General features: G+C 36.1%; 1 protein-coding gene across 1 annotated transcript in view; it reads right to left on the bottom strand.

Moving 5' to 3' along the window:
* Nucleotides 1-20,162, bottom strand: part of DISP3 (dispatched RND transporter family member 3) — a 284,421-nt gene that overhangs the window by 102,267 nt on the left and 161,992 nt on the right. Inside the window, exons 10-11 of the mRNA XM_053690067.1 lie at nt 15,817-15,939; nt 3,079-3,215 (exon numbers count right to left, since the gene is read on the bottom strand). Of these exons, the coding sequence (XP_053546042.1) occupies nt 3,079-3,215; nt 15,817-15,939 (260 nt within the window). The remainder of the gene's footprint in view (nt 1-3,078; nt 3,216-15,816; nt 15,940-20,162) is intronic.

The following is a 20,162-nucleotide window of genomic DNA, read 5'->3' as shown; positions in this document are numbered from 1 at the left end:
GTCTGCCCCACAGTTCTTTACAGCCAGGCTACATTATCCCAATAAAACAGACATGCAAATATTTACATTACTTGCTGTTTTTCCTGTGGTGGTTTATGGGCATAATTATCAGGGCCACCACTAGAAATTTTGGGGCCCCTGACTTAACCATTGATCAGGCCCCCCCCCCCTCCTTTAACATGTGCAATTTTTGACCAAGTGACTAAAACCTATATGCACTTTATTCTTAAGTGTTTATTTAAACTTGGAAATGTTGTAAAGGTAGTAACATACAAACACACAGACACACTCATACACTGAAACACACACACACACTCACACATAAGGATTCACATATAGACACTCTAGCAGACACGTTTAGAAACACACTCAGACACAGACACCTAAACAGACACTCAGCACTTGTTTACATTGACCTGACAAGTAATGAGGTAGACTACGGTTTTGTAAAAAAAGGAGATTTAGAAAACAAAATATGGAGTTCTGATTATCTTTTTGTAAAGGAAGATGCCAATTAAATGATGACAACAGCATGCAGTGGCTGAAATGAAGGGCCCTGAACTGCCTAAACAATAATTTAAAGGTTAAATGGTAGATTGGTGACTTCCAGAAAGGTCTCATTAGTCTCAAAGTCTGTAGAAAGATGTGAATTATCAGTAGTAAGGTCAAAATGTCCTGAAAAGGAACAGACAATGGACACACACACACACACACACACACACACACACACACAGAAACTCAAACTTGCACATACACCCAAGGAAACACCAACAGAGACAGCCTCAGAAAACACACAAAGACATACACACACACACAGACACCCACAGAAAACACAGAAAGACATACATACACACCCTCACTGAGACATCCATAGAAAACACAGACATACATACACACACCCTCACAGAGACACCCACAGAAAATACAGACATACATACACACACACACACACCCTCACAGAGACATCCACAGAAAACACAGACACACACCCACCCTCACAGAGGCATCCAGAGAAAATACACAAAGACAAACACACGCCCACCCTCACAGAGACACCCATAGAAAAAGCTCAAAGACATAAGCACACACCCTCACAGACATCCACAGAAAATGCACAAAGACACCCCCACCCTCACAGAGATACCAACAGAAAAAATACATACACACTCATAGAGACACAAACCAAAGCACAAAGACATAAACACAGACACCCACAGAAACACTCACAGGAGGAAACAGTTATGCACCTTGCATCCCCTAAATCAACAGTGTGTGACATGCATGATAAAAAAAAAATGCAGAAATTAAGAGATCACTTTTTAAAGAATCATATTTGTAAATGTGCAAACAAAAATAATTCTGTGAATTCAAAATTGTACATTAATGATCTGGGTAGATGGCTAGATGAAGAAAAGTACTTTTAAAAGGTTGACATATGTTTGTTTGATATTTTCCGCATTTTCCCCAATCAAGAGCACCACTTCAAATATAGTGTGTACAAATGTTCCCATCTGTCAGCTGTACTTGTGGATTTTGAAAATGCTGTACTCTATATGGTCTTGGTGGAACCATAAGTTGTGATACTCATACCGTTAGATCTGGTTAAATGCAGGATTTAAGCTTGTTGGTATGCATTTCAAAATTAAGTCAGCTGTAGAGTAAACTGAACAGTTTTAAGTTAACCTGTCTCATTTCCAACACTGAGCAATCTTAGTCTGAGAGTATAACATGTTATGCAGATGTAAAAATCTTAGATCAAATGCCTCCTTGTATCTGGAAAGTCCTTGCATAAAGGGGCAGTAAACTGGAATGTAATATATATCATTGTGAGGAGGAAACATTTCTGCATGGTTTTAAATATAGAATTTCTACAGCATTGTCAAATAATCATAAATACACTGCTGCTAAAAAAATGTGTTTTTATGGACCCCTGGCCCCACCATACAACTACTACCACACTGAATGAAGTTACAATCTTAAATTGCACAAAGAAATAAAAAACATTTGCTAAGTAATTCCTACCTTCTCTACAAATGAAAGTGATTAGCCGTCTGACTCAGGCACACACTCTACAAACAAAGTGCCAAGTCTGTCTCACGTTGTGCATAGTGGTTTAGTGCACACTCAGAAATCCTCTCAAATGCTAATACTTTACTCATTGTAATGATATTTCCCAAGCTCAATTAGCACTCTGCTGTAGTACCCACTGGTGGCTGCCAAAATTAAAAATTTTTTTTTTAGTTCTTGCCTCATGGGGCCCCCCTAGCCCATTGGGCCCCTGACAGGAGTCACCCCTGTCACCCCCTGATGGCGGCCCTGATAATTATTGTTTTCTGAGTTGCAAAAGTATGGGCCAGCTTACGAGTGGAGAGCAAAATTGCACTTTTGCAAGTGCAATATTTGTGCTCCACTCATAATACCAGCGCACTCAAATGTGCACTGGTATTACTAGTTGAGTGCAATGTGAATGCGACCTTGTGTTCGCATTTCCGGAAAGGCTCCAATGGGAGCCTCGTTGTCATGCTGTGAGACACGGCAGAGAAGTCGCGCAGTGTTGTTGAAAATCGGCTTTTAATGAACACATCCATTTTGCATTGTGATCACTTGAAAAACAAACTGACTAATTCAGCCGTGAAGCAAAAAGCCATTTCATTAAGAAATTGGCGATAGTTTGCGAGCGACCCCAAAGTGTCCTGTAAATAAAACTGGCATGTTAGTTTTGCGCTAGAGTAATCACTTGAGGTAAATTGGTATCTGGTAGCAATAATGGTTCTAAACATAATCACCTGTAATACTGATTAACATCATCTATGGAAACAATACCTGAGTGATTGTTAGAAATGATGCTGGCTTCAGGGTTATGAAATATGAACAAGTACTGTACATAGGTGCTCAGGGTAGGGATAAGATTTAATAGGGTTAAGGCTGTTGCTAAGACAAGCGTTGGCATTGGACTGAACGGCATAAAAACATTATCCATATTTCCTAATCTCACACAAACACTAAGGTTACCTGAATGTTAATTAAATTGCTAAAAATATGTTTATTAGCTGATTTTTTTCCTTTATACATGCTCACCTGAAATGTGGAGACTTCATCCTCCCCAGGAATGGTCGGCTGCCATGGTGCTGGTGCAGTTGAGTTAAAGGACAGTCTGTAGATTGTAATACGATCTTCCCATTTGCATCTTGTAACATATACTGTTCTTTGTAAATCTAAGTGAAAGAAATATGCAATTTTCCCTTATAAAGATATTATACAAATAGCTACTTATGAGTTTAATAACCCAAAAGATCAATTAATCATGATAGAAATTACATAGAAACAGACAGACACATTCAGACAGACAGATAGATGGATAGTAGGGATGGGCGAATGTTTCTAAAAATTCGAAATTTAAATCGAATTTCGAATGTTTATATAACATTCTAACATTCTATTTTCGAATTTTCGTTTTAGAATTTTTCAATAAAATTCGAAAATATTTGTTCGAATAATAGAATGTTTAGCTATGTATTCATTCAATTTCGAAATGTAATATTCGAATTCGAATTTGACATTCGAATTTGAAATAGTATTTCTAGTCTACAACTGTGTTTAATAAATGTAATATTCGAATTTGAATGCTACATTCGAATTTGAATGTCACATTCAAATTTGAAATAGTATTTCTAGTCTAATACTGTGTTTTAAATGTGATATTCGATTCGAATGTGATATTCTATTCGAATGTGATATTCGATTCGAATGTGACATTCGAATTCGAAATAGTATTTCTAGTCTAATACTGTGTTTTATAAATGTAATATTCAAATTCGAATGTGATATTCGAATGGGTTGATTTTCGGCGATTCCTGTACGACTGCTCAGAGCAGGCGGACAGGGTTATGGAGCAGCGGTCTTTAGACCGCTGCTTCATAACTTGTGTTTCTGGCAAGTCTGAAGACTCGCCAGAAACACGGCCCTTCAAGCTCCGTACGGAGCTAGATAAATATGGGTCTTAGTGCACAGAGAAATCTGATGCTCCCTCACCAATTTTAAAGCTAGATTAACAGGTGAAAATAGATAGATGATTGATAGATGATAGATTGATAGATGATAGATAGATGATAGATAGATAGATAGATAGATAGATAGATAGATAGATAGATAGATAGATAGATAGATAGATAGATAGATAGATAGATAGATAGATAGATAGATAGATAGATAGATAGATAGATAGATAGAGGACAGACAGACAGAAAGAGAAATGTTCAGACAGAGACAGACAGATAGGAGGACAGACAGAGAGATAGAAATATATAATGTAAGCATGGTAAAACATTTGATCTTAAATTCTATTTTTAAAATGTCATGCATATATCATTTAGCAGTATCTCGTAATATATTTAGTGCAGCCGACATCACTCTAGCACAACTTATACTTTCAATGGATATCGTGCTCATATTAAGTTGAAACGTTTTGGTTGCGCTCGGATGAAAGCCGAAATAGCTTTATAATATTTAGCCAGAGTTGAGACCTTAATTAAAGTGTAAGGGTTAAAGATGTATATATGTCTAAATGTGTGTATGTATACAAGTCTCTATATATCTATATAGATGTGTATTTATGTGTTTATATGTGTAATGTATGTGCACACATACATACATTTATACACGTATAAATAAACACATAAATATATTTTCTATTTGTGTCTTTTTGGCTTACTCGTGTTTGTAGTCTACAATTGTGTTTTATAAATGTAATATTCGAATTCGAATGTGATATTCGAATGTAACATTCAAATTCGACTGTGACATTCGAATTCGAATGTGACATTCGAAAACTGTAAATAACATTCGAAAATTGAATTTTTAAGAATATTCGTTCTTATCAACATTCTATTATGTAAATCGAATTTCTACAATAACATTCGTTCTAACATTCGAATTCGGATATAAACACATTCTCCCATCCCTAATGGATAGACAGACAGATAGATAACTAGATAGACAGGAAGGCAGATAGACAGACATACAGACAGATTGATAGATCGATAGATAGATAGATAGATAGATTGATCGATAGATCGATAGATAGAGAGATAGATAGAGAGATAGATAGAGAGATCGATATATCGATAGATGATAGATAGTTGTATAACAATGGCTAAAACTATATTACATTTTCTCATGATGTCACTGGTTTTAAAATGTATTTACATTTAGGCCCCTATTTATCATAGGTCTTGCGGACCTGATCCGACAGTGCGGATCAGGTCCGCAAGACCTCGCTAAATGCGGAGAGCAATACGCTCTCCGCATTTAACATTGCACCAGCAGCTCACAAGAGCTGCTGCTGCAATGCCGCCCCCTGCTGACTCGCGGCCAATCGGCCACCAGCAGGGAGGTGTCAATCAACCCGATCGTATTCGATCGGGTTGATTTCCGGCGATTCCTGTCCGCCTGCTCAGAGCAGGCGGACAGGGTTATGGAGCAGCGGTCTTTAGACCGCTGCTTCATAACTTGTGTTTCTGGCGAGTCTGAAGACTCGCCAGAAACACGGCCCTTCAAGCTCCGTACAGAGCTTGATAAATATGGGCCTTAGTGCACAGAGAAATCTGATGCTCCTTCACCAATTTTAAAGATAGATTAACAGGTGAAAATAGATAGATGATTGATAGATGATAGATAGATGATAGATAGATAGATAGATAGATAGATAGATGATAGATAGATAGATAGATAGATAGATAGATAGATAGATAGATAGATAGATGATAGATAGATAGATAGATAGATAGATAGATAGATAGATAGATAGATAGATAGATAGATAGATAGATAGATAGATAGATAGATAGATAGATAGATAGATAGATAGATAGATAGATAGAGGACAGACAGACAGAAAGAGAAATGTTCAGACAGAGACAGACAGATAGGAGGACAGACAGAGAGATAGAAATATATAATGTAAGCATGGTAAAACAGTTGATCTTAAATTCTATTTTTATAATGTCCTGCATATATCATTTAGCAGTATCTCGTAATATATTTCAAAGTTTCAATGTTATTGTGAAATGTTATAATTTCATTTTTAATTTCAGTAATCAACAAACAAGCCAGAAATCAGCACCAGGTACACAGTCTAGAAAGGACACAAGGGAGTGTCAGCAGGGTTAACCAGAAGTTGCTAGCCAGATAATCAGTCCACAAGAATTTGGTGGTGTAATGTACAAAGCGCCTAAATGAAAGGCCCATTGAAATGGTTCTTACCAGATGCCTACAGGTAAGACAACTGGTAAGAACTATTTCAATATTATTTAATAGACCTGTACCATCTACACTATTATTTTTAATTTTTTACCGGGACTTGCAGAACTATATATGAAATACAAGAAGTATATAGCCCCCATCTTTGGTTTTCTCATTGAGGATTACTGCACCACATTTACTCATTGCATTTGGTTTTATTTTTATCCCCACATTTCAAATTTTTTTCATCATTTTTTGATTGTAGAATTTTTATTCATTTTTTTCACTTTTTGGATTTTTCCACTTGCTTCACTTCTTTAAGGAATCAATTTGATCTTTTTCTTCACATAGGACCAACTGACACGATTGACTTTTGGACATTTGCATTTCATTTGTTGCTGGGCTTTTATTTTTGCTTTTTCTACCTACTGTTGCTCACTAGCTCCATATTTGGTACTTACACCAATACCTGTCACTTGTAATTATTGCACAGGTCATCAATCTTACCTCTCATATGCAATTACTGTAATTTACCTGTCATTTGTAATCACTGAACAGTTTACATGGATCCATGCTAATTTTTATTGTATAATTTTTCTATATGATTTTATTATTACTGTTTTTATTGTATGCTTTTATGTGTCTTTGTTAGGATTAAACTTCTTACACACATCTCATTAGGTACGTTCTCATTCATTATCACCTCGACCTTTCATTTAGGCGCTTTGTACATTACACCACCAAATTCTTCTTCCTTTGGCCGGCTAGGCGGCCTTTGTACACAGCTAGAGATATCCCCAGGGCGCTTGGTCCATTTCCCTTATCTAATCAGTCCACAAGCACAGACAAGGACAGACAGGGGACATAAACACAAAGCGCTTGCCAGTGTCACAACCAAAGGTGAAGGTCAGGAATAGATATGCTAGGACTTCCATTAGAATAAAACCGCGCTGAAGATACAGAAAAGGCCTTTTAAAACCTCTCCAACAGTCTTAGAGCCAGGAACCCAGCAGGAAACACTCCCTGCACAAAGGATATAAAACAGTGCCAACAAGCAAACTCACAGACCTATATGAAGCTGCAAACGCACAGTATGTCCCATGCTGCCAACCATGCTTCTGATTCACAGCTCTATTCTGGAGGGTAAGCACGGAGAAACATGGAGGCATGTGACATTGCTTCCTTCTAAACCACCATATCAGAGTGCGAAGCTGGGAAAAGAGGGATGCTAAAGATGGAATAGACGTAAAAGACAGGGAGCATACACATTAGCTGTTGGTTCCCATGATTTATTCTCTAATCTATAACTCTTCCATTTGATTAAATATTGAACTTGTCCATGATAAATGCATTAATCAAAAATCTTCTCCACCTTAAATTGATCAACACCTGTCACAGAAAAAGGAGGATGGGGCTGAGGAAAAGGAATATTTGGCAAAGTTTATATATTACAAATAATGATGCTGTTGATTGCCCTGTAGACCGCACAGGTTTGCAAACCCACATCTTTCTCAAAAATATATCAGCTCTAGCTCAGGAAGTAGATAGGCTAATAAATCCCTTTCACCGATATTTTAAGGTGAAGAAACTACGGTCCAGATAAAGGAACATTTCTTCCAAAAGGTATGTGGGCTTCCAGGACTAGATCCATTTGACAGTCATAAGTGTGCCTAGGTATTCAGGAAACAGCTTTTCGAACTGATACAGCTTCCCTAGATGCTCTTCTAAGTCTCACTAGATATTTACAAAGGAAATAACTAGACATTTGTTTTATCAATGAAACTTGGATATTCATCTAATTTTCACAAAACGAATATCTTAACGAATGCAACATAATAATGAAAGAAAACAAATGAATAATGACAAATTTGTCAGTATTAATTTGTTCCCTTTAAAAAGTCAAAATAATTACCTTAACGGTGCTGGAGAGCCACTCAATACCCTTCTGTTTTTTACAGAGCCTCTGCCATGCTAAAAGGAGGCATAGTGCGGCGGCTCCCAGACCTTCTCCTTTAGTGCAGGATCTGGGAGCCTCCGCACTATGCCTCTTATTAGCATGCGCACTGTAAAGATGGATTGGGATTAGCTGAACTCTCTCCAGTGTGCTAAAGGCAAGAATTTTACGCTACAGGTGAACCTTTTCACCTGTAGCAAATTAACATTTACATTTGTTTAACAATTAGCATGAGCAACTAATATTTGAAAAACAATGTTTTTTTAATATTTGTAAGGAAAGATTCGGTCAAACAAAATGTTTCACTTGAGCACACCTCTAGAGATAACCAGATTTTGCCACAATTTAAATATATGTTCCAGTCTCTAAGCTAAGTGGGTTCAGAAGCATGAATAGGCCCCTTAATTGTTCCTATTTGCCTAGGCACCTCCTCAAGTAATGATTCATCAACAGAAGAGAAAGTAGAGACTTGGAACCCTTGAGAAGAACCAGAAGCTGGTGAGGCAAGTCTTTCTTGGTATCTTTCATGAATTTGCATCTAAATCTGGATGACATTTAGCCATAGAACAGGCTAACAATAGTATTGAGTTGTTCATTCCTGTGAGTGTGCTTCTCTCTGACCCAGAAGAGCAGAAGCATTCCAGTTAGTTTCATTGGAAATGTGGCTTAAATTACAAACATAATCCTTGACAGGTCTCCTCCCTTGTCATAAACTTCTTAAAGCAGACTGAGCAGTAGCCATACAATGTAGATCATCATACAGGATACTCATTGTATTAACAAAAGAGTCCCATGTGTTTAGTATCTCAATGTTCCTCTGAATAACATTATGAGCCCAAATCTGTGGTTCACCTGTCAATAAAGCAAAAGCAGTGCAAACATTAACAACATCTGTAGTGTAAGTCCCTGGTTTAATTAAAAATAGGATCTGACAGGCCATGATGAAAGTACAGAACTGTTGTCTGTCCCCATTAACATTTCAGACAAAGGCAAATTTCGTTAAGGAAATACCAAGTGTCCTGATTACTGTGTACCTGATATACTCTGCAAACTGGCTCCCTCAGCAGAAGTTGTAGCTGTAACAGATGAAGTATTATAGACACTCACAACAGTCTGTATTTGAGCCTGAAAACCTTCTACCCACTGTAACATGTTCAACTAGGAGGCCTATAAATTGTGCATGGTGTGAGCCAAGGCAGAAAGATGCTGTGAGTGAGTGGTTATCATTTTTGCCATCTCCGCTGGATCCATCTCAGTTTGGTTATTATATATTGTAATTAAATAACTACCTAATTTGGAGACTGGAGCCACTTCTTCAGAAAATATGTTGTAAACAAGACTACAACATGCTCAGCTTCAGATATTTAGCAGCAGCAGAGTAGTTAACAAACAAGCCAGGGATCATCAAAATGTTAAACAGTCCAGTAACACAGCAAAAGGGAGTATCAGCAGTGTTACCAAGAAAACAGTTCCAGAAGTCTTTAGCCAAATAATCAGTACACAAGTGAAGGTACAGTCAAGGGTTAAGCAGGAGACGTAAATTAAAGATCTCACTAGGGTAAGAATACACTAGGGAAGGCCAGAAACATGTATACTATGGGGCCGATTTATCAAATTGTGGGTAGACATGATTCGCTGTAGCGAATCATGGCCGTCCGACATTGATAAATTCAGACAGCATACGCTATTGGCATTTATCCTTGCACAAGCATTTCTTGTGAAATGCTTGCGCAGAGCCGCCCCCTGCACATTTGTGGACAATTGGCCGCTAGCAGGGGGTGTCAATCATCCCAATCGTATCTGATCGGGATGATTGCTGTCCGCCACCTCAGAGGTGGAGGATGAGTTAATGAGAAGCGGTCTTACGACTGTTGCTTCTAAACTTAAGTTTTCAGCAAGCCAGAAACTTCGGGGGTAGATTGCAGCATCCGCTGCTTGATAAATCTACCCATATGACTTCCATTAGCAAAACCCTTTTACAACCTTCCCAACAGTCTTAGTGCCAGGAACCTTAGTGCCAGGAACCCTGTGGACCTGTGGGTAACACTCCCTGCACAAATCACATAGTATACTCACAAACCTATATTAAGCAGCAGATACACAGCATGTACTATGCTGCCAGCCAGCCCAACATGAAGATTATCCTGCCAACTTTTGCACCAGACTGGAACACCTATGACCAGTAGCTCAATTCTGGTCGGTAAGCATAGTGCAAAGCATCTGCCTCTCAGGTTCCTAATGATCCTTCTGTAGAAGGGAAAACCTCTACCACCAGCTGATGTTTTCTTATTTCTCTCTGGTTTTGTTAAATATTCTCTTCTGAGAAATATGGAGTTTATATGAGTCATTGGCTAAGCTTCATAGATGCTTGTGAGGTTTCCTTGTTCTGATGGCAAGGCCATTTCTGAAATTCACTGAGCATGTCTCCACCTATCTTTCCTAACATTTTGTTTAGAGTGTTCCTGATTAAAATGTATAGTTGCATAAGGTGGCTCCCAGTATATGATGCCTCACTCATCAAATGAGAACCATCAGCAACAAATGTTAAATGCAACACTTAGGAAATAGTTTACAAAATAGCTTATGTAAATACTTGTATTTGTGAAATAGAACATAGAACAAAAGGTGTCTCTGGGGAGTACTATTTTTCCATAGTGCTGTTGAATAGAGGATTTTTTTTTATTTGAATTAGATTTCTGTAATGTTTTATTAATTATGTAATGTTTTATTAATTCAGTATGGTTTTATTAATTCTGTAAGATTTTATTAATTCTATATGGATTTATTAATTCTGTATAGTTTTATTAATTCTGTTCAGTTTTATTAATCCTGTAAGCCCAATTAATTCTGTCAAGTTTTATTGATTTTGTATAGTTTTATTAATTCTGCACAGTTTTATTAATTCTGTAAGGTTTTATTAATTTTGTATGCTTTATTAATTCTGTAAAATTGTATAAATTCTGAATACTTTATTAATTATGTATGGTTGCAGTAATGCTGTACAGTTTTATTAATTCTGTCTGGTTTTAATAATTCTGTACAGTTTTATTAATGTGTATACTTTATTTATTCTGTAAGGTTTTATTAATTTTGTATGCTTTATTAGTTCTGTAAGATTTTATTAATTCTATCTAGTTTTATTAATTCTGTAAAAAAATATTCTGTAAAGTTTTTCTTCTGTATGATTTTCTTAAATGTGTATGATTTTATTAATTCTGTACGGTTTTATTAATTCTGTAAAGCTTTATTAATTCCATAAGGTTGTATTCACTCTTTAAGGTTTTATTCATGTTTTAAATTTAATTAGTTCTGTATGATTGTATTAATTCATTATGGTTTTATTAATACTGTATGGTTTTATTAATTCTATACGGTTTAATTAATTTTGTTAGGCTTAATAATTCTTTAAGGTTTCATTAATTCTGTAAAGTTTTATTAATTCTGTAGGTTTTTATTAATTCTGTACATTTTTATTAATTATGTATAGTTTTATTCTGTAAGGTTTTATTAATTCTGTAAGGTTTTATTAATTCTCTACAATTTTATTAATTCTGTACATTTTTATTCTGTAAGGTTTTATTAATTCTGTAAGGTTTTATTAATTCTGTACAATTTTATTAATTTTGTAATTTTTTTAATTCTGTAAGGTTTTATTAATTCTATACAATGTTATTAAATTTGTACATTTTTATTAATTTTGTACATTTGTATTAATTCTGTAAGATTTATTAATTCTGTAATTTTTTTATTTATTTTGTACATTTTTATTAATTCTGTAAAGTATTATTAACTCTGTATGTGCTTATTAATTATGTACAGTTTTATTCATTCTGTATAGTTTTGAAATAATGTTTGAGGTGCTGGTATTTTATAGAGTGGAGCTTATTTTATGCACTGAGAGGTGTAGGGTTATAAGACAGCTGCTTTATTAATCATAATGGTGAGTTGCTATCAATTTATGAATATGATGAAGGGCAAGTACACATCTTTATGAATTCCACAATTTGTGAGGTACAATGTATCAGCTAGTTTTTTTCAGTGTGATTTTAGTTCCACAGGTTTTTATTGAATCTAGTACAATTATTCATACAACTAGTTCTGTTTCTGTCCACAGTGGCTTTCCTTGCAGATGTTGTTTGTTAGACCCAAGTTAGCATCCTACCTTATCTTGCTGTCACCAATAGCATCACTACATCAAAACAGAAACAAGCTAGATCCCAGGGCAAAACACAATGCCCCAACCAGCTCCCAGCCCCCCTATTGCCAGCTTTTGTAACTGTTCAAACACCACAATGTTGGCAAATTATCTATAATACACAAGAAGAGGATGCACCAATGGAGGATCACTGCTGAAATAAGTAAACTAATAGGAAATAACAAATATAACATGCTTAAATCAGGGCTATTCACACAGATAGAGCAAACTGGAATCTCCAAACTATCATCGTATAGCTTTCTACCACCCTGTACACAACAATGAATGGAAACATAATATAAGATGCAGGGGGTATTTTTTCATTGAAAAAACACGTACTCATCATCAGGCATCTCCCTATAACCCATATAGGGCTAGATTATGAGTGTGGTGCTATTTTTTACTCCCTCTTACCTTCTAACTCCACAGGATGTAAGCTTTTTGTGTGTATTATGTACCGTGAATATTACAAGATGAAAGTAAAAAGTTTTTAATAACACGCTAACCCATCACACGCAAAAAGCTGAAGTTACAATATCGCAAACGCGCTAACCTATTCCCAGATAGCCTTCAATCTCGCAAACCTGATCGCATTTTCTCAAGTGCGCTAACCCAACATGAAATATTAATATTTCACATTCCAATGTTCTTCACATAAATATTTTCTATTTATTCATAAATACATATTTTTATATATTTCTGATTTTTTATGGTACAATATATATCTTTAATTATATATATTATTATTATTATTATACTTTATTTACGAAGCATATATTATTATTATTATTATTATTATACTTTATTTACGAAGCGTCATCATATTCCGCAGCGCTGTCCAATGATACAGTTCATTTAAATAAAACAATAATATAAAACTTCTAAGAGACAGGACAAAATTTACAAACACATACAGGAGGAATTGAGGGCCCTATTCCCGTGGGAACTTACAATCTATATATATACAGTATACATACACACATACATTTATATATATATATATATATATATATATATATATATATATATATATATATATATAAATATATATATATATATGACCAGAGGGAGATAAACACAGCACTCACTGGATTTAGTAGAGTAAAACTTCACTTTTAATTATTCATGTTAAAATCCACATAATGCCAGACGTTTCAGTGTCATACTGACACTTTCATCAATGGATGCAGAACGTAAAACAAACAGCGGTTTTACCTTCTGCATCCATTGATGAAAGTGTCAGTATGACACTGAAACGTCTGGCATTATGTGGATTTTAACATGAATAATTAAAAGTGAAGTTTTACTCTACTAAATCCAGTGAGTGCTGTGTTTATCTCCCTCTGGTCCTATCTACTATTTGTTGCACATATTTGCACCCCAGTTGCTGTGTTTTCAGTTAAAGTGAGTGCACACTACAGAAGTTTTTTTTACACACACACACACACACACACACACACACACACACACACACACACACACACACACACACACACATATATATATATATATATATATATACGTATATATAAACATACTTCATTATATATAGGTATAGATATATACATATATATTTAGTAAAATCTATTTAGAAATTGTTAGAACATACTGTATTCCCCTATGTGTCAAGCATTGGAATGTGAAATATTTACAGTAAATACATAGTTAAACACTTTATTAAATATGATTATTGCATATATATGATTTTTCATTTTTTTCAGCTACTTGACTGCAAATGGCTCCAATGCACTTATATATATATAAAGTTCTAATCAAAATTATTCAACCCCCATTGCAAATCAGGTTTATTGTCAGCAAAAGGGTGCTCTACTAAGTACTTAAGATGCTTGTCATGAAGGGGTTGAATAATTTTAAAACTGCAGAATTCATTAAAAGTTGCATTTTCAGTTGAATTTGGGGAAACCACTTGACGCATGCGTTGTGTTAAGTTATTTCAATTGCTTTTGTTTTATTTGTTTATTGCAAACATTTGAAAGTCTGTGAATTTTGACAATAAACCTGATTTGCAATGGGGGTTGAATAATTTTGATTGCAACTATATATATATATATATATATATATATATATATATATATATATATAATCCAATTAGCACGTGTTCCAGCACTCCAGCTTCAAATAGTGATGAAGCACCTGGGTGCAATCCTCAATAGGATGTAGATAAGAGCTAGGAAAGGGAGGGCACTCTCAGGATTTATATAATATGTGTATGAGCAATCAAAATCAATTTATTGTTTTTGACAACAACATTAGTATGTCATAGGAATAGGTCGACGTTTCGGCTTACGCAGAAGCCTTCATCAAGACAAGCGAATAACTCATATTGGCGTCTTACCGCAGCTTACAACAACACCGGTAGGTATATATATGTATATGTCAATATAGGTGAAGCGCACTCCCACTCGCTCATGAGACAAATTCCAGGGTGCAAAATCTCTCAATAAAAACAGTCCAGCAATTGCACTCTCTGGATTTAAACCACAGCAACCTTTATTATGGTTTAAATCCAGAGAGTGCAATTGCTGGACTGTGTTTATATATATATATATATATATATATATATACACTGTATATATGTGTGTGTGTCTATATAGGTATACATATATATTTATGTGTTTATATGTGTATATATGTCTGTAAATACATATATAGACATTTAAACACATAAATATATATGTATACATATATAGACATATATATATATAACAGTGTTAGCTGTGTAATTGCTGTAATATGTATTATAAGTAATTTACATTAGAAGCAGGTAATGAGTTTCTGGGTTTATACAATAGTAGCATATATATGTATTTATATCACTATAATCCTGATGTACAATACACTATCCATAGGAAAGAATTGCAAAATCACAATTGCACTATAATATTAAACTAGAAAAGGAGCCAATATTAAACTTTCGTTATTGAGATAGAGCGTGTAATTTTTAAGAGACTTTTAAAATTATTCTATTATCAAATTTACTTTGTCCTCTTGGCATCCTCTGTTGAAAAGCACAGCTTGGTAACTCAGGAGCAGCAATGCAGTTCTGGGAACTAGCTGGTGATTGGAGGAAACACACAAATGCACGCTGCTTCTGGAAATGCACGTTGCTCTAGAGCTGACTATAACTTTCATTTATCGACTTTGCAGAGATGAACAGGACAGTAAAGTTAATACTGAACATCTGTCAGCTATCATTTACATAATACATGTTCTCTGTCTGAATGCAGGTACAGAGGGCATATGCACATATGCTCGGTGTGCAGTAAAAGCAATCAGTGGATATTTTATTTCCCCTCTACCACAGGGGAAAAGTCTATGGATGCCCATGAGAAGGGCCACTGTTTTCCAACCAAATCATACGCAGCACAGGATTTTATATAAACATATATGTTGTACTCCTACACACCCTGATGTGCGGGGTCAGAGGTAGCAGTTCTGGCATTCCACTGGGATAGAGAACCTCTTTTCTTCTTCTCTGATGAGGTCCGGATGTTGTTCTGAAGGCTACGAGGCTTCTCCTGAAATAAGCCTGCAGGGAAGGAAACATGACACTGGAACTAGAATTTGTATTAACCTCTTGTTTGCTAGAGAGTTCTGCAACACACAGGTTCACAAACAGTTAAATATCCTTACATGTCTCAGGTAACATTTCAAGTAATTATAAAATATAATGTTTTATAATAAGAATAATTATAAAATGACATATGTGCCAGAATGCAAGACAAAAAATGTGTCACATCACCAACAACTCTCCAATGCTTCACCATGAGAATGTAGTACTAAAAGGACAATGAAATGCATTTCACTCATAAAGTATATTTACCTGTTCAGCTACATCCACATAGTAACTACTTGATCAGTACAGGAGCTTATTTATGTTACAAACTGTTCACAGCAAAGGAAATATGGTAAAGCTACTCAAGATGCTTTTGAAAGTGGTGTGTCCCTGGACTACAACACAATGCACATTTTTCGATCAAAATTAAACTTGTAATGCATTTATTTTTATGCAGGTTATTAGCAAAGTATTGTTTAATAGGACATTGTATCTCAGCACCAATATGAATCAACATCATTTAAACTTGCTAGCTTTTTTTCCCTGAAAACATTTGAAATAAAAGTTGTTTAAAGGGACACTGACCCCAATTTTTTTTCTTTTTTTTTCAGATAGAGCATGCAATTTTAAGCAACTTTCTAATTTACTCATATTATCAATGTTTCTTTGTTCTCTTGCTATCTTTATGAGCCAGCCAAATTTTAGTTTAGACCCTGGATAGCACTTGTTTATTGGTGGGTGAATTTATCCACCAATCAGCAAGAACAACCCAGGTAGTTCACCAAAAATGGGCCGGCATCTAAACTTAGATTCTTGCTTTTTAAATAAAGATACAAAGAGAATGAAGAAAATTTGATAATAGGAGTAAATTAGAAAGTTGCTTAAAATTGCATGCACTATCAGTGTCCCTTTAAATGTAACCTGAAACTAATAGAGCAACCCCAACTCTTTACTTCTTACTGATGCTCACTGAGTCTATTAACCAATAAGCAATAGGAGGATGTGACTGCCGGCCAATTAGTATTAGCTTGAAGAGTCTATCAACCAATTAAAATTAGCAATTAGTATTAGCAAACGCATCTATTAACCAATTAGAGTTGGCAGGAAGTGTCTATCAACCAATTAGTAGTAGTAGTATCTATCAGTCAATTAGCATTAGAAGGAAGTGTCTATAAACCAGTAAGCAATTCAAAACTGAACAATTTTTTCTTCAATCTTCTCAAGAAAAAAAACTATTTCATAGAGATAACATTTTGATTATAATGTCTCTTAAATTCGGTGGCCTTCAATAGTGAGCTATATCCCACTTTTCCCTTAAACAGACTGGTCTCCAGGAGTTATAATACTTATAGGAAGCAATAGACATAAACACCCAAACACGAACAAAGAAACTATCTTTTTTCTGTGACAAGTCATCATCCTACTATGTCTTTACTATGTACCCAATCCTATTATGCCTTTCATGGATAGAGCGGCATCTCTGCTAAATATGGTGCTCTCTATACAAATCCTTTATTAAGGGTAGAAATGCCTGTTATGTCAGGGTTGGACTATCATTCTTAAAGGGATCAGGTTAGTATACTATAGGGGAGCTTTTTGTGAATCACTCAAGTAAGCTAAAAGAGGCTGTAACATATGTGGTCACCATCCTGTATGGTACATTCGTACAGCGTTGTTCATACCCAACTAAAGGATTCTCTGTTCTTGTTCCACATGAGTATTAGAGTCTATTTTACAGAAATGGAGTCCCTACTCACATTGCCTTAGAGAGATATAGCTGCAATGGCACTAATTAGGCCCACATAGGCTGAAATTTATGTTTGGAATTATCTTTTTCATATGCTTTTTTCAGAGGATAATTTCATATTTTTGTATAATCTCGAATCCTCATCCCAAACCTACAGTCATTCTGTACTGTTTTATATCTATGTTTTTGTTTATGAAATCTGGGATCACCAACCCCAAACCTAAATTTCACAAACTACTTTTGAATTTTATGTTTTACTTTTGTAAATAAACAATGAATGCATACCTTAGTTCTTTATAAAATATGTTTTTCTTCATAAATGGAAAGAGTCCACAGCTGCATTCATTACTTTTGGAAATAAGAACCTGGCCACCAGGAGGAGGCAAAGACAACCCAGCCAAAGGCTTAAATATCCCTCCCACTCCCCTCATCCCCTAGTCATTCTTTGCCTTTCGTCCCAGGAGGTTGACAGAGAAGTGTCGGAAGTTTGTTTGTCTCTTATGGAGGGTAGTACTCTTCGACATGGGATGAGAGTTTTAAGTAATACTTTCAGTCTCTCAGTGGCCTGGATGAAAGTTAGATTCCGGAGATGCAGGGAGAGTCTTTCTGTGAAACCATCCCAACTCATGTTAACAGCTCCACAAGCAATCAGCGTTGTTGAACTTCGCTTTGCTGCCTGCTTTCTTCTCTCAAGTCCATGGCGGAGGCTCTGCTACTATTTATCACACTTGAAGGGCCGTGTTCCTGTTCCACGGTGTAGATTCCGGTAAGATTGTTTCATTTTACTTCATCAGAATGTACTGTAATTCATTTGTTTCCTGTAAGGTGCTTTCTTGCGGGACTTATAAAACAATACAGGGTCTCAGTGAGACTCCTTTGGTGTCTTGGAATTGAGGGTTAATATCGCCTGAGGAGGATTATTGAACAGGGGGGGGGGTCATGTTTGTTATGTGATTCAATCTGCTTTTGTTTAGTGTTAACTGGGCTCCTGGCTTGGAACATAAAGGCCTTTGGAAGTGATGCAACCTTATGGTTGGGCGAGCTTTTTTTGGACTGTACGGTTCACCTTGTGACTGGGCGTATTTACGATCTGGTCTTCCATTTCTGCATTCCTGACCGTGTGGCGTCGGAAAAATCCTGGTCTGCCAGTGTCTGGTTCTAGGAGGTGGTGAGTGCCCCAGCCATTGTAGGTGTTAGGTTCCGTTTAAATTTTGTTTTCCTATAGTCCATATTATTATATTCTCTATCCAGTTATGGAGGATTCTGATGCTGAGACTGTTCAAATTTCAGATTCTTCGACTTGTAAAGAATGAAAAATTGGCCCCACACATGTCAATCAGTTATGTTCTGTATGCCATATTAGAGGGCCTTGTTCCCCGGTCTCAGGGAATCTAGGGACCGCTGAGCCATCCGCCTCTGGGAGTATTGTCCTCCGCGAGGTGAGTTCCCTACTACTCCCTACTACTACTACACATGCGGGTAACCCAGATTATGTTCATCCCTCCTTGCAGGGCGGCTTGTTCCCCCCGTAGATCGCAGCACGTTTTCGGTTTAACATATTTTTGGCGATTTTGCGTCTGCAAAGTCCAGACATTTATTTGCGTTTGTGTTTGTGCCCTATTGTCTTGGGTCTCCCAGGCCTTGATGGGGGTATATGCAGTTGAAGCGTAGAGTGCTCACCTTATTATTTGTGTTTTCTTGTTTTTATTTTACAAGTTTCAACTAAGCATTCTAAAGAGTCCGCGAGGCAGGAAGGATGTTTCAGTCCTTCAAGATGGATGACTGGGTCAGTGGAGTTCCGCTGCATCACTCTCTTTTAATTCTGATACTCTCGGGACTTAAAGTGTTCTTCCTCATGTGGGAGGATTGGGGGCTTAGTCAGTGTCCTTGGAGCCTTTTTTCTTTTTAATGTTTGTTGGCTTTGGATGAAACAGGGTTGGGCAGTGGTTTCCGTCTTGGTGCCTTCAGAATGGGCCACCTTTTGTACCCTCCCGTCTTGGCATTTGGTGTCCTCTATAGCTAGGGTATTGTTTTCCCAAAAGTAATGAATGCAGATGTGGACTCTTTCCATTTATGAAGAAAAACTTAAATTATGCTTAAATAATAATTTTATTTTCTAAAGAGTCCACAGCTCCCCACCCATATTTTTTATGTGGTGCGTCTGTATTTTTATTCTTCTGGCACCTTTTCACCCTGATATTTCTTCTACTGTTTCCTTGTTCCTTGGCAGAATGACTGGGGGATGAGGGAAGTGGGAGGAGTATTTATTTATTGGGGTGTCTTTGCCTCCTCCTGGTGGCCAGGTTCTTATTTCCCAAAAGTAATGAATGCAGCTGTGGACTCTTTCCATCTGAAGAAAATAAAATTATCAGGTAAGTATAATTTAAGTTTTTCTTTAGTTACTCAAAATAATATGAAATTGTAAATTGCGCATATCATGAATTTACAT

This window comes from Bombina bombina, chromosome 8 (genome assembly GCF_027579735.1).
Source record: "Bombina bombina isolate aBomBom1 chromosome 8, aBomBom1.pri, whole genome shotgun sequence".
Taxonomy (NCBI): Eukaryota; Metazoa; Chordata; class Amphibia; order Anura; family Bombinatoridae; genus Bombina; species Bombina bombina.
This window is presented reverse-complemented; position numbering and strand designations above follow the sequence as displayed.